At 36.0% G+C, this 23,089-nt stretch overlaps 3 protein-coding genes and 1 long non-coding RNA gene across 7 annotated transcripts; 2 read left to right on the forward strand and 2 right to left on the reverse strand.

Moving 5' to 3' along the window:
* Positions 1 to 384: 384 nt before the first annotated feature.
* Positions 385 to 1,785, forward strand: LOC138913618 (uncharacterized). The gene is made up of 5 exons (XM_070217705.1): positions 385 to 657; positions 723 to 1,036; positions 1,092 to 1,230; positions 1,298 to 1,419; positions 1,484 to 1,785. The coding sequence occupies exons 2-5, from the start codon at positions 1,021 to 1,023 to the stop codon at positions 1,633 to 1,635; spliced, it is 429 nt and encodes a 142-aa protein (XP_070073806.1). The 5' UTR covers positions 385 to 657; positions 723 to 1,020; the 3' UTR covers positions 1,636 to 1,785.
* A 1,383-nt stretch (positions 1,786 to 3,168) lies between these two features.
* On the reverse strand, positions 3,169 to 4,561 carry LOC123003153 (uncharacterized). 4 transcript variants are annotated; one of them, XM_070216959.1, is made up of 4 exons: positions 4,365 to 4,561; positions 3,916 to 4,315; positions 3,795 to 3,857; positions 3,169 to 3,733 (listed from the first exon to the last, which is right to left on the reverse strand). In XM_070216959.1, the coding sequence occupies exons 1-3, from the start codon at positions 4,509 to 4,511 to the stop codon at positions 3,799 to 3,801; spliced, it is 606 nt and encodes a 201-aa protein (XP_070073060.1). In that variant the 5' UTR covers positions 4,512 to 4,561; the 3' UTR covers positions 3,169 to 3,733; positions 3,795 to 3,798. The 4 variants fall into 4 exon arrangements, 3 of the variants coding, with proteins under 3 accessions (XP_070073060.1, XP_070073059.1, XP_070073061.1); XR_011419087.1 differs by having other exon boundaries at positions 3,171 to 3,857; positions 3,916 to 4,343; positions 4,449 to 4,561; XM_070216958.1 differs by having other exon boundaries at positions 3,172 to 3,857.
* A 1,677-nt stretch (positions 4,562 to 6,238) lies between these two features.
* LOC138913299 (zinc finger BED domain-containing protein 4-like) lies at positions 6,239 to 7,554 on the reverse strand. Its single transcript, XM_070216552.1, has 3 exons — positions 7,544 to 7,554; positions 7,410 to 7,475; positions 6,239 to 7,290 (listed from the first exon to the last, which is right to left on the reverse strand). Exons 2-3 carry the CDS (start codon positions 7,426 to 7,428, stop codon positions 6,239 to 6,241), a joined length of 1,071 nt encoding a protein of 356 aa, XP_070072653.1. The 5' UTR covers positions 7,429 to 7,475; positions 7,544 to 7,554.
* Positions 7,555 to 14,188: 6,634 nt separating this feature from the next.
* Positions 14,189 to 16,615, forward strand: LOC138913269 (uncharacterized). Its single transcript, XR_011418926.1, has 3 exons — positions 14,189 to 15,124; positions 15,185 to 15,756; positions 15,822 to 16,615. It is a non-coding gene; the product is annotated as an uncharacterized lncRNA (long non-coding RNA).
* The last annotated feature ends 6,474 nt before the right edge of the window (positions 16,616 to 23,089 follow it).

Consider the following 23,089-nt stretch of genomic DNA (forward strand, 5'->3'; position numbering starts at 1 on the left):
AATGTCCTTAGCTAGGAAGAGAAAGTATCCACACAATCAGTTCCTCTTCTTCTTAAGAATTCGCGGTTTTTGGAGAACGGATTTAAATATCCAACAAAGTATAAGAAAAGCTTCGATACTGAAATCGATTTTTTTAGAACTGCGAATTCTTAGGAACAAGTAAAACTTTAGATTTTGTGTACCATTCTCTACTTACCTAAAGCCCTGGACTTATACGTGGTAGAAGCATAAAAGGAAGAAATTTTATTAAAAAATTAATTTCTTATGGAAAACTGTAATATATTCAGTATAATGTAGCTCCCAGCTCTCAGCTCTACTATAGTTTTTTTACTATAGTAAAATATTTATTTGCTATAGTAAGATCTAGAAAATAGCTAGAGCAGCTTTGCTATTGTATTCAAAGTGTGTTCATATATATAGTCATATATTATAGTCACAGCGGAACTCTCTGCTTCTAAAGTGAATAAAAAAGAAAAAAATGGCGAAAAACAAAGATTCTAAGGATATTTTAAGAAGGTTTAATGATTGGAATAAAACGCAAGTGCAGTGCCAAATTTGTAGTAGGATTTTAAAGAAGGAGAGAATATACAATCTGAAGAAACACTTAGCTGACGTCCATAAAATTACACCGGATAACACCAGTGTAAAAACTGATAAGTACATAAAAAAACGAACTATTAAAGTTGAAATAAATAAACAACAACTAATACGGTCATACATAGGACTCGTTACGGAAAACCATATACCTTTTAATATATTAGACTCAAAAAACATGAAAATTATAATTGAACCTATTTGTCAAGGCCTTAACACTAAAGGCCTATTTCCACTAGGGTGGAGTTATGGGGTTATTGACAAAACCCTGTTTTTTTTTACATAGTTTTTGTATAGGCACCTAGAGCAGGGAAAAAGTAGGGTACATTTAGGGTCTTTGGTATATTTGGTATATTTCGTATTTGTTTTCCTATCGTTGACGGTTCATACCTAGTGAAAAATTTAAGCAAAGCTGTTCTGATTACCATGTCGAAACAAAAAGGTAAGAAAATATATTTATTTATTTATTTTATTAATTATTTTAAAGCCATTATTAGGTTCCCGATTTGTGTGGCCGAATGAGGCCGTCCTAAAGAACACGCACATATACAAGGATATGGCCAACAGCCTTAAGGATTTCGGCCGATCACATGTGGAGGTAAAACAAAAAATGGAAAACATTAAGAAAAAATACAGGTATGTAACTTTAAATAGGGATACCCATAACATAAATTAACATTTTTGTTCTTCGACCTGCTTTCAGAATCGAACTGGCGAAGGTTAGACCTTCGGGAGGTACCCCCTCCACATGGGAGTATTTCGAGCGGGTGGCTATCCTGATGCAAGGGTCGCGAGCAGTGGATGTGCACCCAACTGACAGCACAGGTAACGCATACCGCAGTAAACATAAGAATTACTCAATTATACTAATAAATTGACATTTTTGCAGACTCTCAATCTTCGGCAGCGATGGACAAGGCGACGAAATGGACGAAAGCACTGCCACTGACTTTGATGGCCCCTCGGGCTCCCAAACAAAGCGTCGCAAAACAAGTAAGGACGATGAATTCCTTCAAATTTAAAAAAGGAAGCTGGAAGTAATGGGAGAAATTGCCAAAGAATCTGCCGATTTTCATCGCAAGGGGCTGGGTTTACTACAGACGCGTGCCTCGGACGAAGATTAATACAAAATAAATAAATTAAAATAGTATTTGTTTTAGTAATTTTTATTTATCCAAAGTATTAGGCAATTAGGCATTACGATTTAAGAATTCCATTGCAAGGGCTCTTCGTATCGTTTCTGCTCTTTCATTTGTATTTCCTAGCCAAAGCTCGTGCTCCGGAGTATCCTGTCTTTGGACTAATTCAGCGTCTTGCTGCCATGACTCTGGCACAAAGCTGTTGTGGGCGATACAGAAGTTATGCAGGATGCACACTCAGAACAAAACCAAGCACATTGTGCTTGTTTCAAGCCCAAATGGTCTTGAAAGGGCGACAGGTACGAAATGGGCTTGTTTTTTCATTTCAAGAACGTTTTATTCTTAAACCGACATTCTTAATTTGAGAACATTTTCGGGCGTAATTAAGTATGAAATGTTCTTGAACCCAGAATTAAAAGAGTGAAGGGTTAATATTATTATTTGTACAAATTTAATCCGATTTACTTGTAAATGAGGTATAAGCTATGCTCAAATGAAGTATGAAATATTCTTAAACTAATAGTATAAATCATTGTGTTGTTTTATTAGTTAACAATACTTATTTTGTATAATCTTAAACTTAATTACTCATAAATGTATAAAGATTTGTAGATAAAAATGTGTTTTATACTTACGAAACATTTTTCTTAAAATCACATACCTCTCCCAGGATTCGATCCCGCAACCTCACTCACCACAGTCGGACGTTCTAACAGCTCGGCCACGCTCGCTCTTACGCGGCGATGACCAAAAAACCTACATAAGTACTTTTATTTGCATACTTAATTTAAGTACAACGTGTACTTGTTTTGAGAATTTAATTCTTAGTTTTAAATAATATAAAACAAAAACACCTCTTAACAAGTTAAAAATGGAGTGACACAAAATCCGTAATTTGCTATTTTCTCCCCGATTTAAACATAAAATCGGCTTGTTTTGAGAATTTATTTCTTAGCTATGAATTTAAATGTTTTTCAAATCGAATCGTATTTTGGCATATATGATGCACGTTTTTCACAGTATTTAATAACAATTATTAATTTCAAAATTTTCTCCGATTTAACAAAATTTGCTTGTTTTGAGGATCTAACTCTTAATTTTTAATAATATTGAACTACTTGTGTTTTATAAACATATGTACCTACATTATACAGTTTTTGTGAACTAATCTTTTTTAGTCTAGCGCCAATTCTATTTTACTTTAATCAATATTGGTACTCGTTAACTAAATTAATTAGTACATTTTCACATTGGCTTAAGCACAAATTGTACTTGTCAAAATGCTTTTTATTTTTTAATTTTAATACTACTGATGAGAATAATTCATTCTTATTTACAGAATACTAAAACCTAATTTTCTGGAATTAAGTACTTTTAGTAATCAAATTAAGAATGTTTGTGCTTACCATGAAAAATTATTTTTTTAGAATAAATTATACTTGGGTTTAGGATAAATCGTTCTTGTTTAGTCCTGTTTATTAATTTATGTTCTGGAATCAAGAACATTTGCGGATAATTTGGGTTTTAAGAATGATTTATTCTTAATTCAAGAACGCCCAACATTCTCATTCTTAAAACAAGCCCAAAAAATACTATCCGAAATCAAGTATAAATCGCGCTCAAATTTAGGATGCGTTTTTTTCTGAGTGCAGCAACAGGATATAATTTGGGAAGATTTTTCAACTCTGTTGTCTAGTCCTTTTCCGATCCTTCGAAATCGTGCCTTGAGGTGGCCAAAAGCATTCTCCACTACTCTTCTAGTCTTTGACAGGTTGTAATTGAAAGCCTTCTGTTCCTCGTTGGCTTCTACGGAAAACGGATAGGGTTTCATAAGATTCTTCGAAAAACGAAATGCCGAATCTCCCAAAATAAGCACAGGGACTTCGACATCATTAATTATTCTGGAATGTTCATCCATTAACTCAGACTCTTCGATAATCCGCTTAAGATTTGAATTCTCAAATATCTTTGAGTCGTGGCACCGACCCGGACTGCCGACGCTTATGTAGGAAAATCTATAGCGATAGTCGACCATAGCAAAAAGCACGGTTGAATACCAACCCTTCTAATTATGGTAGTCCACAGCGTCCTTAGCATGAGGTCGCACTTCGATGTGGCAGCCATCTATTAGGAATAGTTTTTGTATAAGTATATATAATCGACAGTTTCAATATGCACTTGCCAATTGCTCCAAAGCATTGTGGAAAACCCATGTCCTCAAAACCCTTTACGTTTTCTAAAATGGCCTCCTGGGTTAAAAAGGCAGGCGGAAGGTACTCCGGAGCAAGATTAACAATGACTTCCCGCGTAAACTCATGAAGGATTCGACACACTATCGGCTTGGACACACCAAACAAACACGCTATTGTACGGTACTCAGCAGAGGACCCAAGAGTGTACAAGGCTATCGCTATTCTCTTTTCCAAAGGAATTGCCATACGAAATGGTGTATCCTTCTTTCGGAGGTTTGGTAGGCGTTCCACTAGGGTATCAAAAGTTCCTTTTTCCAAGCGAAAATGATCCTTGAAGAACTCATCCGAATTATTGGAAACATCCTCCTCCCAAAAGGTTCCAAATCGTGGCTGGTTTAAATAAAAATTAACAAGAAGTCTGCAAAAACTAATTTAATACCAAGGTCCAAACACTCCGAGATGGACGACTTCTAAAGTTCCGGAAGGATTCTATGGACATCCCTGCTAAGCTCATCAGCCTTACCATTGTTTTATCAAAATGGTCAGCCACAGCAATCAGCAACGCTTCAATATCTTTTTTTTCCATATTTTAAAATTTTCCTCTGAATTTTGTCACAAATGAAAATCAAAACAAAGGCCAACTGACATAACCCAAAAAATAGGGTTAACCATGTGGAACACCTTTAATGGAGTACTGGGGTTATTGGCTCACTCGATAGGTTACCCCACATAGTGTGACTAGACTATAAGAGTGGAAAACAGTTAGCTTTTAATAGTCAAAATTGTAAAAATGTGCTGGGTAAGGTTGCCAAAAATATTCGAACACATATAACAGAAGAACTAAGAAATCGTATACTTTCGCTTAAAATTGATAGTGCAACAAGATTAAATCGAAATATTTTTGGAATTAGTGCACAATTTATACAAAACAATGAAATACAATCAAGAATTTTATGAATGACACAGCTAAAAGGACAAAATTCTAGTACTTCAAAAAACTTAGCCAAGGAAATACTATGCACTTTAAGAAAGTTCGACGTTAAGATAACAAAATTAATTTCTATAACATCTGACAATGGAGCCAATATGATAAAGACTACAAAAATACTTTCACATCAAAGTACTAATAATTTTGAGGATGAACATGTTGTTGAAGAAAATAACGCGAAATACTTAGAAAACCTTGATAACTTTGAAAGCACTAAAGACGTGTACGTAGGTGGTATACAAATCTGTCGATGCGCAGCACACACGGCACAATTGTGTGCGATTGCACTATGGGGCATTTGACCTGTTTTTTTTGGCATTAATTAATAATTCGAAAACAAAGCAACTTTTTTGAGTTTGTCTTTTTGAAATATGTTTATAGTAATTAAATACATTTTTTTGAGCAAAAATTAAACACTATAATAAATTTATTACAAAAAAAAAATTTTTTTTTTCTTTAACCTACAAAAAAAATTTTTCTTTTATGGTTTCTAATAATGGAGAAACATATTAAAAGAAACAAAAAAACATTTTTTTTAAAACTTTCTTCTTTGAAGAGATATTGACTTTTCCCTGTAAAAACCGACATTTTTGTATGCCAAATACTGGATATGCCGTATAAAAAAATATTTTCCATGAAAATAAGACGCGGAATGTTTTTAAATCAAATATAATGTTATGGCGAAGACTTTTGCATTAAATTTATTTAACATTTCATCTTACAAAACAAGAAGAAGACAAATAAAGTGTTAATTTGAGCATTTTTGGCAGTGCCGTAAAAACTGAATTTCTCTTAAAGTCGCAAAAAGTGCACATTAAGACTGGATGTCCCGAATCGAGAATTGATCCCCCTTTAAAATGATTCAACCCACAGGCTCAACAAATTTCAACATTTCTTCTAATCTCTATTCAAAGTTGAACTTTCTTTTTCCAAACCTTTAAGAGAGACTACTTGGTATATGAAGCCATTGCTACAAATACACTCACGAAATAAGCATCACAGTAGTATTAACATGAAGTAAAGACAGTTTTAATGAATATCCATTTCAAATTTTATTGTTCTACGTCTTGTCGTTGAAGAGATATTAATTTATATATATATATAACATATACATTAGGGTGGGTCGATTTGGGACCCCAAAAATCGTATAGGGGGAACGTAATCATTAAAGGATTCTAAGCCATATTGGCGAACATACTTATGGTCTAAAATGATGTTTGACCCCCCCCAAACGCGAATGAAAAATACTGTTTTTTTGAGAAAAATATCATAGTAGTCAGCACATTTATAGTACTGAATATCAATTTCAAATTTTTATTTTAAATTTAATAATACATCTGAGCAGGAGCCTTTGCTGTCCCTAGTAGAGCTATTGAGAGTGCCTCCTTGGTCTGCAAAATCCGTTCGATCATTTGGAACGCACTATTCCACCTTGTTGGGACTTCCTGAACTAATCCTAGGGGGTCTGTCACCATCTGAGCTTCCCTAAATTTTGCCATTGCAGTCGAGCTACGCTTAATAAATGCGACAACAGCCTTGCACTTGGTGAGTATAGGTCGAATTATTTCCATTTTCAAAATTTCTTGAACCAGCAAGTTAATGGTATGTGCGAAACATGGAAAATGTGTAATTTCCAGATGCTGGCACGCCTTCTTCATAGTAACATCGTTATCTGTAACTATAGTTACGACTTTATGTAGAAGATCCCACTCATTCAAGATCTGTCGAAGAGTATCAGCAATATTCACAGCCGAGTGATTAGTGGGCGTTACAAGATTCGCCGTCGACAAGGCCGCTGAAACTAGCTCGAACTTCTTGTTCACAAAATGGCAAGTTACTGTAATATAGGCTTCATTTGCCCGGGAAGTCCATCCATCCGTGGTAATTGCTACATACGGGACACCTTCGAGCTCACATTCAAGATCCTTTCTTAACTCATTGTATAGCTTAGGTAGCATTATGTCTCTGAAATAGGTTCTGCTCGGCATTCTATATTTAGGGTCCATGTTCTGAATCAAATCACGGAATCCATCGTCGTCAACCATGCTAAATGGTTGAACGTCTCGTGCTATCATTAGCATTACATACTTGTCCAACTTTTTTTTTTGTTGGGAGTCTGAAGGATACTCTACATTCCGTTGCATGTAACTATCCAACCTCGGTGACTGATTATCTACTTCACAAACATTATAGTTTGGATGAATCCGTTTGAGGTGGTCCAGTAGGTTGGATGTATTTCCTGCTGTTTTTAACGTTTTTCCACAGTGAGCACAAGTGGCCTTTGTCTTGTCCTCAGTTTTTTTAAAGTGTTGCCACACACAAGATGGTCCTCGCTTCCTTTTTGGAGACGGGCCTTCTATGTTTTCCTTGGTTGTAACTAACATTCAAAATAAAATGTATATTATACATAAGTATATGCCGCCACACGAGGGACGTACACAATCAACTACACGGCGTGCAGTTGGACATGTACTGCGCTGTTTTTAAATTACTTACTGTTTAAGAATTTATCCATAGTATAGAGCTTAAGCAGCGTCGCGCCTACACCACCAATACCATTCCCTATAGATTGAAGCAAATAATTAAACATTATTATTAACATAATACGAAAAATGTAACAAATTACAAACCTTTAACGTTACTTTTCCTTTGAACAGTGATGGCCCTAAAAACATCGATGGTCCAAAAAAAAACATCGATGTTTTGAAAAATTGGAAAAACATCGATGCATCGATGTTTCCATCGATGTTTCTGCACCTCTATTGTAAAGCTAAACTTTGTGCGGGATCATTAAATTGCAGGCACAACTTAACGTCATCTGCGTACATAAGTACACGTGAGTTTGTTAGGACTAGAGGAGGTTATTTATCAGGGACCGTAATCATGATAAATGATATAATAAAAATCAATATTTAATGATTATTTATTGGTTTTTATAAATTGAACTCCATTTTAATAATTACTTGTTGAGTTTTTTTCAATCGCTCAAAGAATAATTATTATTATTGTGAGCGAAAAAAATATCGATTAAAAAATAATGATTATTTTTTGAGCGTTATTTTTTCGCTCAAAATATCGCTCTTCTAAATATATAAAAAATTATTTTTTAAACTTTTTTTTCAAATCTAAAAATGAGGTTTTGTGGGGTCGTCGAGGCTCACTTTATAATGCTGCGAAAACATTTTTCCAAAGAAACTACTGAGAAAGGAGATATCCCACTTTGAGCGATATTTTGAGCGAAAAAATAACGCTCAAAAAATAATCATTATTTTTTAATCGATATTTTTTTCGCTCACAATAATAATAATTATTCTTTGAGCGATTGAAAAAAACACACCATTAGCAAAGACACAAACCCAAAGCAAAAACAAAAAAAAAGTAACTATTTTAATAGTTACGTAACTATCTTTGGTGGTCAATTTTATCAAGCAAATTTTTTTGTGTGCACCTCAAAAGTGTCCCATTAAGTGAATAACTCGAATTGTGCTTAGTTTCAATTATAATATAGTTTTTAATTATATTTTACTAAAATGTATTATTGGCTTTCAAAACAACTAATTTTTCGACTAATTTTTACCGTGAGGCAATATCTTTCATACGGTAAAAATATTCCTGTACACTTTCGGTTGCGCGTCGTTTGCTCTCTCCAAGTTGCATGTGTTTTTGTTTGCTGCTCACTCTCGATCTGAACTCGCTTAACAAAGACTCTTTTAAAGCACTCCACGAATTTATTCCTTTCTCGCTCAACACAAACAATTTCGCGACACCTTTGAGCGATTTTTTGGCAAAGATCAGCTTTTGCATTTCGTTCCAACCCATGAGTACAGCTTGGTCCTCAAAATCACTTATCCAGACCTCGACTGGAATTTAGTCTGTGCCTTCGAATTGTTTTATAGATTCCTCTATATCGCGAAAACTTAAAGCGAAACGCGGCATTTCGTTGTATTGAATTGGCACTGGTTGCGAATTCTTCTTTCGGTCTTTTTCACTCAATGGATTTGTTCTTGCGGAATTTGAAATGACACTCTCGATTTCGTCGTCGCTTTGATACTCCTCTTCGTCTTCTCTCTCTTCATCATCTCTCTCTTCGTCTGGATCTTCCCCTTCGTTGCCAGCGAGAAGTTGGCCAAATCGAAGATTGCGAAAAATATGCAATTGCATGTTTTCGACTTCGTGGCTTATGTTTAAAACTAGGCATATTGAAATTAAATCCCTTTCAGTCAGTTTTGCCTGCACGTACACACTTTTGGCTTTATATACTGCGTCATTTTCGTCGTATTGAAAGCCAGAAAATTCGCGAAGGCGTTTGCGATTATTCCTGTCTCCTTCTTTTTCAAACACGAATTTGTGCAAAGCCCATTTGGGCTTGCCTTGCCTTTGATGCTGTTTTTAGATTGTTTGAAATTAAATCGTTTAGACACGCCATAATTGAAAAAATTTATGTTTCACGAAGGGTTTTTGTGTGTCTTTCACGTAGTAGAACTTTCACGTATCACTTTCACCTTTCTCGGATACTTCCCGGCGAGCTCCCAAATGTGGGGTTTTTTATTAGTTTAAAGAATAAGAGTTTAAGTGTTTATTTAAATGATTAAATGATGTCACAATGTCAGTAGAATTGAGACCGTTGTCGCGTCGTTCTGCTCTTCACACAAGCACGTCTTCCTTGGATCAGATCTCGTCAAAAACTGCTCCTACTCGTCGTTTTCGTCCTATCGTCGTTGGTTTCGTCTTTTTCTTCTTTGGCTCGTCTTCTTCTGGAATGTGCTACTGCTCGTCGTTGTCTTAGGGATGGTTAGGGATAGGTAGGGTTATTCTAGTAATATCACTCCCTCAGTAATATCACTCCCACATATATATATTGAAGTTGTTAATCTGAGTAGCGGGTATTCAATAGTCAAGGAACTCGACTATAGCGTTCTCTTGTTTTTATTTTTGATTGCAGGAATAATTTAAATTTAAGGTATTGTTGGCAATTTGGCAGTAAGTAAATTTTAATAATAATATTTTAAATACCTAATATAAATATTTATAATTTTATTTTTATCTTTTTTGTTTTCTTTTCTCTTTTTTGTTTAAGGAATATTTTTAATGTTTTTTTATCTGTTTTGTTTTTTTTTTTTTGTTTAGGAAATATTAATAATTTTTTTTTCATCATTATACCCTTGCAGAGGATATTATAATTTCAGTCAGATGTTTGCAACGCAGTGAAAGAGACGTTTCCGACCACATAAAGTATATATATTCTTGATCAGCATCGATAGCCGAGTCCATCTAGCCATGTCCGTCTGTCCGTTTCTATGCGAACTAGTCCCTCAGCTTTAAAGCTATCGCGATGAAACTTTCCCAAAAATCTTCTTTCTATTGCAGGTAGTACATATGTCGGATCGAGCCGGATCGGACCACTTTATCTTATGGCTCCCATAGGAAAAATTAAAAAAAATAATAGAAAAACCACTCCGGTTCGGAGTGGTTCAGCTCCGGAGTGGCTCACAGCCCTGGTTAATATAGACATATCTGCATATGAGTGATTCTTTGTGAAACGTATCGAGATTTTCTTCATGGTCTCAAAACGATATCTAATTTTTATGACACTATCATTTAAAAAGGATTTTTAAAAAAGTTTCAAAAAAAAATCCATTTGACAGAAGCGAAGATATGGCGTTGCTATTTTTTTGTTTAATTCATTTATAATTTTAAATTACGCTGGATAAAAAATAAATAAAAATGCTCAAAAATTATTATTTTTGCCAAGCTTTCAGATAAAAATAACAACCATAATGGTTCCAATGCAAAATACGGTCCAAACTTTAAAAAAAAATTTTCATTCGCGGTTTTCTGCAAATCGGCATTTTTAATCATTATAAAAAAATAGTATAATGTTCTATACATAATTCTTGTTAGCTCCTAAAAGTTTCGTCATGGGACCTCCATTACTTTCTGCATAATTTAATAAAACATTAAAAAACAAAGCAGTCTTTCGTTGTTATACATTAAATTATATTAGACGAACAGTTTCGTTCTTCATGAATTCCGGGAGAACGACCGTTCCCATTTAGGTAAAACCAATAGGAAAAATGCAGTTTTGTATAACAAATAAGTCCCCACCAATTTCAACGTGGGACAATAACTTCTTGCTAATTATTTAGTTCTAAGGAACAACACTCGAATATATAGCAACACATTACATCCAAGCTAAGACCATTCCAGGCTCCTGGTAAATAACGCACCTCGTTCGGTTCATGTCGCTCCTTGATTCCCCCTGTGGCGGCGCTCCACTGTTGTTTTAAGCCTCCTTACAATGATTTGTGTATTGGGAAAATTTAAATGTCTTCAGCGAATGACTATCTCTTTAAAAGAGTTTGCTATTACGAAACAGAAACTGATCAGCCCCCACCAAACAGCTTTTAAACAAAAGCATAGCACTCTTAATCAGGGCTGTGAACCACTCCGGAGCTGAACCACTCCGAACCGGAGTGGTTCACTTTTTTTTAGAAAACGAACCGAACCGTAAACCGGAGCGCCGAATTTTTTTATAATTGAACCGGAACCAAACCGGAACTTTTTTTTTTGATATTCGGTTCGATTCACGAAAAATTTATTTTGTGTGTTCTTGTTTTTTTATTCAACAGTGTGGGGGGTTTTCTGATCATATTAACATAGAGTTTATTTACTAAGGGAAATAAAAATGCGCCAATTTTTGTGGCTATGCAATAACTGCATCTAACTCAAACAATCTAATAATATATAACTATCGATTTAGCGTCGCTTGTGAACGGTTGTGTTTACCTGTGCTCTGAGTTTTTGATTTATTATTGTGATTTTTTCGCAAGTGTTTTGTGTTTAGCTTACTAACAAAGTTTGCCTAACAATCGCGTTAGTGTTTTTAATAGATCTCCCTGTTTAACGGGTATGTGGTTTTAGTTATTTTAACAATTTCCATTAGATTTGTTTAATATCTTGGCTTTGTTGGTGTTATTTTGCACTCTCTAAATTTGCTCTTGTATTCTCTCTCTTTTTCTCTCTCTCTATTCCGCTCTATTATAACTGTAATTTCGCTCTCTCGGAACCTGCCAAATTTCTTGTAGACTCTTGGGTGCTTTTCTCATAGTCTCTCTCTCTCTCACTTTACATTGTAACTGTTCGTTCGTTTTGTTGTTGGTGCCCCACAAGCCACGCTCAGTCGATTGAACACTTTTTCTCTCGCGCTCTCTTGCTCTCGACTTAATTCGCGATCTCGCGCTCTTATACTTTTGTGTTTTGTGTTTTTTGCGGTTTTGGAATTTGATCCCAGTGCCAAATTTACTCGAGGTATATTTTCCACATTTTATTTTCTATTTCTTTGAATAATCTTTTTTTCCTATAAAATGGCCCTTATCTGTATAAAGAAAAGTTGTGCTCTTCCGATGTCAACCAAAGATTCTTTTATTATCTGCTGGCTCTGCGATTCGGTCATGCACGTCAAATGTGCAGGATTTACTGGCAGAGTTAAAGACTTCATTGAAATGCGTACCGGTCTCATGTGGGCATGTGAGTCCTGCAAGGAAATGACAGTCGAAATGAGCAGCTTTATGAGGCAGACTCGAGACGGACTATTAAACCTTTCACGAGTTTTCACACAGCTCAATGACGGGTTCAACTCAGTTTGCGACCAATTTAATAATAAGAAATTATTATTAACCGAGTCGCCTAAACGGAAAAAAGCCAGCTCAGGGGCGGTTAATAAGACCGTGAAACAAAACAGAACATTGAACTCGGTAGCTGCAGCAGTTCCGGTCGGCACAGGGGTAAGCGAGCCACCTGTGCCTATGGTAACAGCCAGTTCCGGAGGTGACCCTGTTTCTGGATGCCAACCTGAGCCACAGAAGTCGGTGCTGACCGTAGATACAGTAGGAACCGCTTCTGGGTCCCAGCCGAGTGAGGTTCAGACTGCTGCTGGGGGGCGTAAGAAACTTTCAGTTGTTCCACATAGGAAGCAATTGTTTGTTTCTAGATTTACCCCGGATACCAAATCTGAGGATGTTATGGAATTCATACGTGAAAAATTCCCATCCGAGGACATTGAAGTTGAACAATTTCGATTTTCGTACGCCCGTAGGATATCTTCTTTTAAAATATTTGCTCCGCCTGATGTGTTTAATGTACTACTTTCTGAAAGCTTTTGGCTTAATGATGATTTGGTAATAAAAGAATTTGTTCCCAATAAACCGAGAACAAATAACAGGCCTCCCACTGTGCCTAATAATCGGCTTTCCACTGTGCCTAATAATAGGCCTTCCACTGTGCCAAAAAACTAACAGGTTTATTTTTGGCTTATCAAAATGTTAGAGGACTAAATATGAAGCTACCAAAGCTTTATGCTGACTCCTCTGCATTTACTGAAGATATTTTGGCTTTTACGGAGACTTGGCTGAAACCAGAGATATCTGACTCTGAAGTTTTATCAATGAACTTTAACACCTACAGGACCGATCGCTCCCCGCGTAGGGGTGGTGGTGTTCTGATTGCCGTTACCTCTAGTTTAACATCGGAGAGGCTTAACATTCATATCCCTAACGATATTGAATTTGTTAGTGTCAAAGTTTCCATTCAATCCTTATCTATTTTTGTAACCTGCTCTTATATTCCTCCTGGCTCTGATTTAATAATTTATGAGCACCATCTGTCTGCTATAAAATCTGTTCTATCCTTTCTTTCCAACAGAGACCTTTTGATTGTTTTGGGTGACTTTAATCTCCCAAATATCTCTTGGTCTCTTCCCACTGACTCACTTGTCGCTACTCCTTTATCCGCCCATGATTTTGTGGATGGCCTTTTAGAATTATCGTTACAGCAAGTAAGCTTTATACGAAATTCATTAAATAGACAATTAGATCTTGTCTTTGTTTTAGATCCGCATGAAGTCACTGTAGCTAGAATTGACGCACTTGTTGTACCTGAAGACCAATATCATCCAACTTTGGAATTGACAATTGGCCTCCCCTGTACTGATACCCTTTCTCCTTTAGTTCCTCAAACTAAAAGGAGATGCTTTCGTAAATGTGACTATAATAAACTAAACTACATGATTTCTCAATATAATTGGACTGATTTGTACAATTGCATGGATATTGACAGTGCAATTGAACTTTTCTATAGCGTTTTAAACACTTTTTTTGACGAATGCGTGCCTGACAGTCTTCCTCCGAAGCTAAACAGGCCTCCTTGGTTTAACAATGAGCTTCAAAGACTTAAAAATCTTAAATCCAACACTTATAAAAAGTATAAAAAAACGGGAAAGCCATCTGATTTTGAGAAATATGTTGTGGCTCGTTCAGATTTTAATGTTCTCAACAGTCATTGCTATTCCATGTATTTAAATCGATATAAATTCGAGTTTTCAAATAATCCGAAGCAGTTTTATAACTTCGTTAATGCCAAGCGTAAGTCTTCGGCATTGCCTTCATCGGTACGTTTAAACTCAAAAGAGGCATCGTCGGATTCTGAAATTGCGGATTTATTTGCCGAGTTTTTCCAAACTACTTATAGTTCGGCTGCTTGGTCAAACCCTACCTACCCTAACCACTTAAGTAGGGCTAATTATATTTTTACCCCTGTAATTACCGAAAGTTCTCTTTTAAAGGATTTAGCAACAACAACGCCAACGTATTCTCCCGGTCCTAATGGACTCCCTGGGAGTGTGCTTAAGTTTTGTGCTTCAACCATTTGTAAACCGATTCTTAAACTTTTTCATTTGTCTATTTCATCATCAGTTTTTCCAACTATCTGGAAGGACTCTTTCATTATTCCACTCCACAAAAAGGGTGCGAAGGCGGATGCCCAGAATTATAGAGGCATTTCTAAATTGTCGGCAATTCCTAAAGCATTTGAATGTATTATTTCTTCTCATTTGCAGCATTTATGTTCCTCGCTAATATCACCGTGTCAGCATGGTTTTGTTAAGCGAAGATCGACCACCACCAACCTTCTTGAACTATCATCTATTGTAATAAATGGATATAAGAATAACATGCAGACTGACGTTATATATACAGATTTTAGTAAGGCCTTTGACTCTGTTAACCACTCTCTCCTTTTATTCAAATTAGATCAGCTTGGGTTCCCATGTAATCTATTAACTTGGATTTCAAGTTACTTGAATGGTAGGACTCAGAGGGTTATATTTAAGAGCGCTGTTTCTAAAATGATCAACGTGACATTTGGAGTTCCTCAAGGTAGTCATTTAGGCCCTTTGCTGTTTACTTTGTTTATTAACGATCTTCCCTCTATTGTAGCTCATTCTCGTGTACTAATGTACGCTGACGATGTTAAGCTTTGTCTATCATATAAAGATGTAGGGTCCGGTTTCAACTTACAGTCAGATATTGATTGTTTTCAGGGATGGTGTGAGTACAACCTTTTAAATCTGAACTGCCTTAAATGCAACGTTATGACTAGACATCGGATTTTAGGTAAAAACATATTTTGAACGAGCAGTCCAAAATTTTTTTGGATTGCATACAAATTTGTTTCATGTAACGTAGATCATTTTGAAGGCGGCATATTTTTGCAAATTTGACCTTTTTACATATCTTTCACCTAAAAGCATATTTCGGAATATGTCAACCTTTTTTGACCTTTTTGACCTTTTTTTGCTTTGAATATATGCCTTTAAGTAGGCGAACTGAAATTGATACTGTTAAAGTCAAAATAATTTCATAGTCGTGTGCCTTGTGATTGAGAATTTAAACGAAAAATGCCGAATCCCAATAGAAAGGATAATCGCCTGAAATGGTTGGAGGAATTTCCAACGGAAAAGCTGGTACTATTGGAAGAAAAAATATATTGCGAAACATGTAAAAAAAATGTAAGTGTTTGTATTTAGTTCTCTTTACTTGTTTGCTTTTATATAAATGTTTTCCACTCCCGAAGATTACTGTAGTGAAGAAATCACAATTACAACAACACATTCAAACCATTTTACATATTCATAATAAGAAGAAAACTGAAAAACTTGACAACCACGAAGGGGAAGACAATTTTCAGTTTGAACTGTGCCAAGCAATGGTAGCCGCTAACATACCATTTAATGCACTTAGCAACACAACATTTAACAACTTTTTAGAAAAATACACTAAAGAAAACATTCCGAGCGAAAGCACAATAAGAAAAAATTATTTGGACAGGTGTTACCAAAATAAAATGGATGAAATCAAAGAGCACATAGGAAGCAATAAAATATGGATCTCTATAGATGAAACAACCGATAAAGCCGGAAGATTTATTGCAAATCTTATAGTGGGAACACTAACTGAAAACGAAAGAACTACGCCTTACCTAATAGCTTGCAAGGAAATTCAAAAAGTAGATAGTTCGGCGATATCAAGATTTGTAAATAGTACATTGAACAGTTTTTGGCCAAATGAAATGGAGAACAAAGTAATGCTGTTATTGACAGATGCTGCAGCATATATGATTAAGGCAGGTCAGCACCTTAAAATATTTTATCCAAACATAATTCATATTACTTGTTTGGCCCACGCTTTACATCGAATCGCGGAAACTGTTCGATTGGAATTCCCAGATGTGAACAAGTTTGTGTCGAGTGTTAAGAAAGTATTTCTAAAATCACCATCCCGATCGAAAAAGTACAGTGAGAGTCTGGATATAATGCTACCACCTGAGCCAGTTGTTACGAGATGGGGAACATGGATTGAAGCTGTTATATTTCAGGCAAACCACTTTAATAAAATCGGTAAGCATTCCAAAAGCAAGTCAATGTAAATACCTAACAATTTATTTTGGCCCAGGTTCTAGAGTCTTTCGATCCAAACGATGCGGACTCGATAAAAGTAACCAGGGAGTTGCTTACAAATTCGGACCTTCAATCAAATTTAATGTTTATTAGGAAATACTTTGAAAAACTTCCAAATTACATAAGTGCTCTAGAGGAATCAGGGATGACATTAAAACAGGGGATGGAAATAGTGGAAAAAGCTAAAATGTTGTTTCAAAAAGTTCCAGGAAGAATTGGAAAGGACATTCAAGAAAAATTTCGAAAAGTGTTACATCGAAATCCAGATTTCACCCTAATTGAATCCATTAACACTTCGATAAATAATTGTACATTCTCAGTTCCCAACATTACAAAAGAAAATGTCGTTAAATATACCAATTCACCATTGACATCATGTGACGTAGAGCGGAGTTTTTCAGCATACAAATTAATACATTCGGAAAAAAGGCAGAAACTTACTCCGAGTAACATGGAAAAACTTATAATTATATACTGTAAACAAAATTATAACTAACTTTCTCTTTACAGTTTATAAAATCTAAATTCTACCCAAATAACAAAACAAAAACAACCAAAATTATATGTAAAAACACAAAATTTACCTCCTTGGGCCAATAAAAATTTTTGTAATACTTTGTTTCCGTTTAAAATTTTTTTAAATAAACCACTGACTCGTCATTAATAAAAGAAGCCATCTTTTCAATTCTATGAGCGAAAAATAAAACCGAACCTTTTTTGACCTTTTTTGACCTATTCAAATAGGTTAAAATAGTCTTAGCATATTCCTTAACCTTCTTTGACCTAAAAAAAGGCATATTTTTGATATGCCACCATTTACTGAAAGCCTGTATTTTTATAAGTCTATTTTAAAAATTTCAAATTTTTTAGACCACAAACAAAAAAAAACCTAAAATCCGATGTCTAGTTATGACTTTTTATAGGGGCACTCCTACGTTTGTTAGTTATTCTCTTAAAAATACACCACTCGACCGTATATATTCAATTAACGATTTAGGTGTTCTTCTCGACCCAAAACTTAAATTTGATTGCCACATAATGGCCACTGTCAATAAAGCTATGAGTGTTTTTGGGTTTATAAAGCGTTGGTCAAAGGAATTTGATGACCCTTATACAACCAGATTATTATTTACCTCCCTTGTCCGTCCCATTTTGGAATATTGTTCTTCAGTTTGGAGTCCACAATATCAAGTGCACATCGACCGTATTGAGTCGGTGCAAAAAAAATTTCTTCTTTTTGCCCTTCGTAGTTTGAACTGGGATCAAAACGTAAGGCTACCTTCCTACCAGAGTAGATTACTATTGCTTAATTTACCTACACTTGAAAACCGTAGAATAATGCTTGGTACTATTTTTATGCAAAATCTTATAAAAGGTGATATTGATTCCGTAGAACTGGTAAACCGTTTAACTTTTAATGTTCCCGTTAGACTAACACGAAATTATTACCCTCTTAATTTGCCTCGATGTACATCAAATTTTACTCTGCATGAGCCTTTTCGTGTTCTATGTAAAAATTATAACAATATTTATCATTTAATTTGCACTTCAACATCTATCCCCGTATTAAAAACTAAAATTTTATCTCATTTGCTTCAATCTTAGTTGTAGTATTTGTAGTATTTGGTTTCATGTCTTTTCCTCGCGAACTCGCATTTTTGCCCTAATTAATAAAGAGTCCCGCGCGTAACAAGCACGTGCTTGGTATCGTTGGGCCACTTGTTTGTACTGCTCGTAGTGCATCAACGTCCATCATAATTTAAATTTAATTTATCATCTTCCAAAACTTTTCGCAGTATGCCCACATTAAAATTACATGATTAAAGCAAAGAGTATACTCTTTGCCTTAACTGGTAAACACTTTATAAATCATAAATCTAGTAACTTTACTTATAAGTCTTAATGTTATGGTACATATTTCAATGAAAATACATGGAAATAAATGTTGACTTTATTATTTTTTTTTTTTTTGAAAGGGCCTTCGATCGCGTAGGGGTGCATACAGTATTGTATCAATTTATTCAAGGCTTTCATGATCAACCGGTCTATCCGAGTAAGAGTTAACAACACTCTATCTAAATTTTATACTCTTCACAATGGCATCCCACAAGAATCGCCTCTCTCTGTGGTATTGTTCATGATCGCCTTCAAGTCCTTAAATAACATAATTTTAAGACATAAGCAAATTAAACTGTCAATTTATGCAGACGATGCCATTATTTTTAGCAAATGTAAGAATACCACTACACTAAATAATAAGTTTAAAGAAATCCTTCATGAAATCCAAATCTTGAGAAACACCTCCGGTGCGACCCTTGCTGTAAATAAGTGTAAGCTTTTTCATATCTGTAAAAAACAACGCTGTACATACCCACCATTATCATACAATAACATAGATATATATATATACTCGTTATAACGAGTTTCTTTTCTGAAAATTCTTGGCCTGACAATTGATAAACGACTCACATTTAAACAACACTGTAACGAACTTAGAATCAATCTTATAATTAGACTAAACATTATTAAATTCTTAACTTCTAAGCGATCTTTCATCCATCGGACAACACTTATACAAGCGACTAGAGCTTTGTTGCTATCCAAAATTGATTACTGCCTCGCCATCTATGGGTGGTGCGCGCCATCGAATCTAAAAAAGATCTTACCTCCCTATCATGCTGCCGTCAGACGTAGCATTGGCGCATTTCCAACGACCCCAACTAAATGCATCCACAGAAAAAACAAGAAAGGAAGCTACCTTCGGCCAGCCGAAGCTTATATACCCTTGCAGATAAAGTAATACTCACTCGGTGCAGTTTTAAGGATTTCAGATTCAGCGTTTCTATTTTATACCCTTGCAGAGGGTATTATGATTTCAGTCAGAAGTTTGCAACGCAGTGAAGGAGACGTTTCCGACCCCATAAAGTATATATATTCTTGATCAGCATCACAAGACGAGTCGATCTAGCCATGTCCGTCTGTCCGTCTGTCTGTTTCTACGCAAACTAGTCTCTCAGTTTTTGAGCTATCTGGATAAAACTTTCCCAAAAGTCTTTTTTCTATTGCAGGTAGTATATAAGTCGGAACCAACCGGATCGGACAACTATATCTTATAGCTCCCATAGGAAGAATAAAAAAAAAAACGTAAAAAAATTCTAGCTCCGGTGTTTTTCGAAATTTTACCTTCTACTCTTGGGAATATTTTTTTTTTATATATTTCTGAATTTCGGTTTTTTTTGTTTTTTAAATCGGATCACTATATCATATAGCTGCCATAGGAACGGTCAAAAAATTAAATGGAAATTAATGGGAAAAAAATTATATCTTTGTTGGTTTTTATTACATTCCCTTCTACTCTGGGATATGACTATTTTGAAATATTTCCGAATTTCGATTTTAATTTTTAAAAGATCGAACTACTATATCATATAGCTGTGATAGAAACGATCGAAAAATTAATGTGAAATAATAAGAAATTTAACATTTTTGCGATTTGTAAATTAATAGAATGATCTGCAAGGGTATATAAGCTTCGGCTTTCCGAAGCTAGCTTCCTTTCTTGTTGAATTTTGTTTTTAAGTAGTCAAGAATTAAAACGCCTACTTCCTACAAAGTTACAATGAATTTTCTTATATATGTTTGAATATTCCTATGGGAGCCTTAAGATATAGTGGTACGATCCGGCTCGCTCCGACATATGTTTTTTTTTTTTTTTTTTTATTTTGTCATATTAAAGCTAGTATACAATACTAAAATTAATTTTAAAGAAAATGGCACTGGAAACTGAAGTCCTTCGGCCAGGTTATTAGAGTTTAATTATTATGTCTATATTCTGAGATGGGTTTTATTAACAAATTCCTTAATTCTTTTAATATTTGATTTGGAGGAGGATTTGAGTAGGGAAGATGGGAGGGTGACGGATCCAAAAATGGAGGTGCGTATGGGCTTTAAGGCCTGGCAGCTGTCGAGAAGATGGTCGGTTGAAAAAGTCCTGTCTCCGCAGAAGCGACAGGGAGGGCAAGCAGATCCTTGAAGAAGGTGTTCGTGCGTTTCCTGTGTATGTCCAATGCGAAGGCGGGTGTAAATCCTGCGATCGAGTTTGTTGAGGTCTTTTGGAAATATAGTTTTTTCGCAGGCTGTGTTTAGCGCTTTATATCTGTGGGTAAAACCTTCCCAATCAGCGATTATCTTTTGTTTGTTGGTGGTTTTAATTAGCTTGGAGATGTCTCTGGCGTTGATGGGTGTGAATTGAACGGTTGGGGCTGTGCTCATAAATCGAGCAGCCGCGTCCGCTTGTTCGTTCCCAGGAATACCCTGGTGGCTGGGGGCCCAAACGATGGTTATTTTGGATTTGCTCAGGGTAACGATGTTCCGTATTTGGCTTATTGTTGGATCTGTTTGCCAGGGATTTTCCAACGCTGAGATGGTGGAAAGGCTGTCGGTGCAGATGGCGAATTTCCCTTTACCTTTGTTGGCGTATACGCAGGCCTGAAGTACTGCGAAAGCCTCAATGGTAAATATCGAGTTGATGTTGGGAAGGGATCCTCCCGCGATGATGTCGTTATCCTTGTCGACAACTGCGAAGGTAGATGAAGATTCGGTTTTAGAACCATCCGAGTAAAGCCAATTCCTTGGGCCCAGTTGGTTTTTGAGAAGACTAAATTGGGCTTTGAAAATTGAGCTTGGTGTGTCGTTTTTAGTATAGAAGTGAAGATCCTTTTTGATGTTTTTCGATACGTCTTTCCAGGGTGGAAGAGACGTAGTTACTTTTCTCTGCTTAGGGACTGATAGCCCAATGAAAGCTGCATGCTTGGCGCATCTATGAAGGGTTGAGGGAACCCTGGGAGTCCGAGTTTTCCTGAAGGAAGCTTTGAAATCCTTTACCAATGATTGATTTGGGCTTGTGAAAAGCCTGGGTATTAGATTGCTGGTGGTTTCGGTTAGTCTGTCGAAAATGCTTGGTAGCCCAGCTTCGGCCAGAATGCACCGTACTGGCGATGTTGGAAATGCATTAATTGATCTGCGAACTGAGGTGTTGTAGGGTGCTTGAATTTTCTTCAGGTGTGTTGCTGCACACCAACCATATATTGGGAGTCCGTATTCGATTTTGGACAGAATTAGGGAACGGGTTATGTTTGTTAGGATGTTGGGATGGATATGCGAAAATTTTGAACTTAAAAATTTAATTATGTTAGCTCGGACTTCAAGTTGTTTTCTTAAAGAAATACAATGTTCTTTAAAGCTAAACCTAGAGTCAAACGTGATTCCAAGTATTTTTAAATGCATGACTGGTTCGATGGTCTTATTTCTAAGCTCCAAAGTTGGAAAGCAACAGTGGATTTTGCGACAAATGTGAAGTGTGTGGCATTTTTCTATGGCAAGAGAAGCGCCAGAAGACAATCCCCAGGTTTCTAAGTCCTGGAGAATTTTGAGAAAAGTATTTTTTACAGTGGTAAGGTTTTTTTTTTTGGTGTAAATTATAGCGTCATCTGCGTATAAAGATATGTTTATTTCCTTGTGTTTAGTTATTACAAGGTTTACGTGATCAAAGGCTATGATGAAAAGGACTACCGATAGGGGTGAGCCTTGTGGGATTCCGTTTAGCAGGTTCGCTGAACCAGAGGTCTTGTCGTTGACTCTGACTTTAAAGGTCCTCTTCGTCATAAAGGCTTTAACCAGGTTGTAAAGTCTTGGACCAATGCCCCAAAGCTGGAGTCTTGAGAGAACTGCATGTAGTCCCACGCGATCGAAGGCCTTTTCGAAATCCGTCGCCAGGATGGAGACGTGATTTCTGGTCGAAATGGCATTCGACACGAAATGTTGAATTTTGAGTAGAGCGTCCATAGTGCTGTGGTTCCTTTTGAATGCAACTTGGTTTCCGCTGATCAGTTTGTGGCGGTTAATAAACCACATGAGTCGGAGGGCAATCATTTTTTCAATTATTTTACTTAGGCAGGATATTAGGGAAATTGGCCGATAGCCATTAATTTCTGACGATTTTTTATTGGGCTTTGGGATGGGAATAACGATGGAAGATCGCCAGGTATGGGGGTAATTGCCAGTGGATAACATGCAGTTATATATGTTAAGTAGTCTTTGCTTAAGGCATGGAGGAATCTGTTTTAAGATGGGATAGGAAATTCTATCAGCGCCAGGACATTTGCCCTTAGCTGTTTGGAGAGCGGCCTCGATTTCATGCAGTCTAAATGGAGTGTCCAGACTTAGTGCTGTAGGAGATATTTGGGTAGGGTTGTATGTGGAGGACAGATATGATTCTTTGAGACCTATGTAGACGTTGCTAAAGTTTTCATCAGCTCCGTATTTGGCCCAGACTTCCCTGAATTCTTCTGATATGCAACTGGAGTCAGTTAACAAAGCGTTTGTG

This window comes from Drosophila takahashii, chromosome 3R (assembly GCF_030179915.1).
Source record: "Drosophila takahashii strain IR98-3 E-12201 chromosome 3R, DtakHiC1v2, whole genome shotgun sequence".
Lineage (NCBI taxonomy): Eukaryota > Metazoa > Arthropoda > Insecta > Diptera > Drosophilidae > Drosophila > Drosophila takahashii.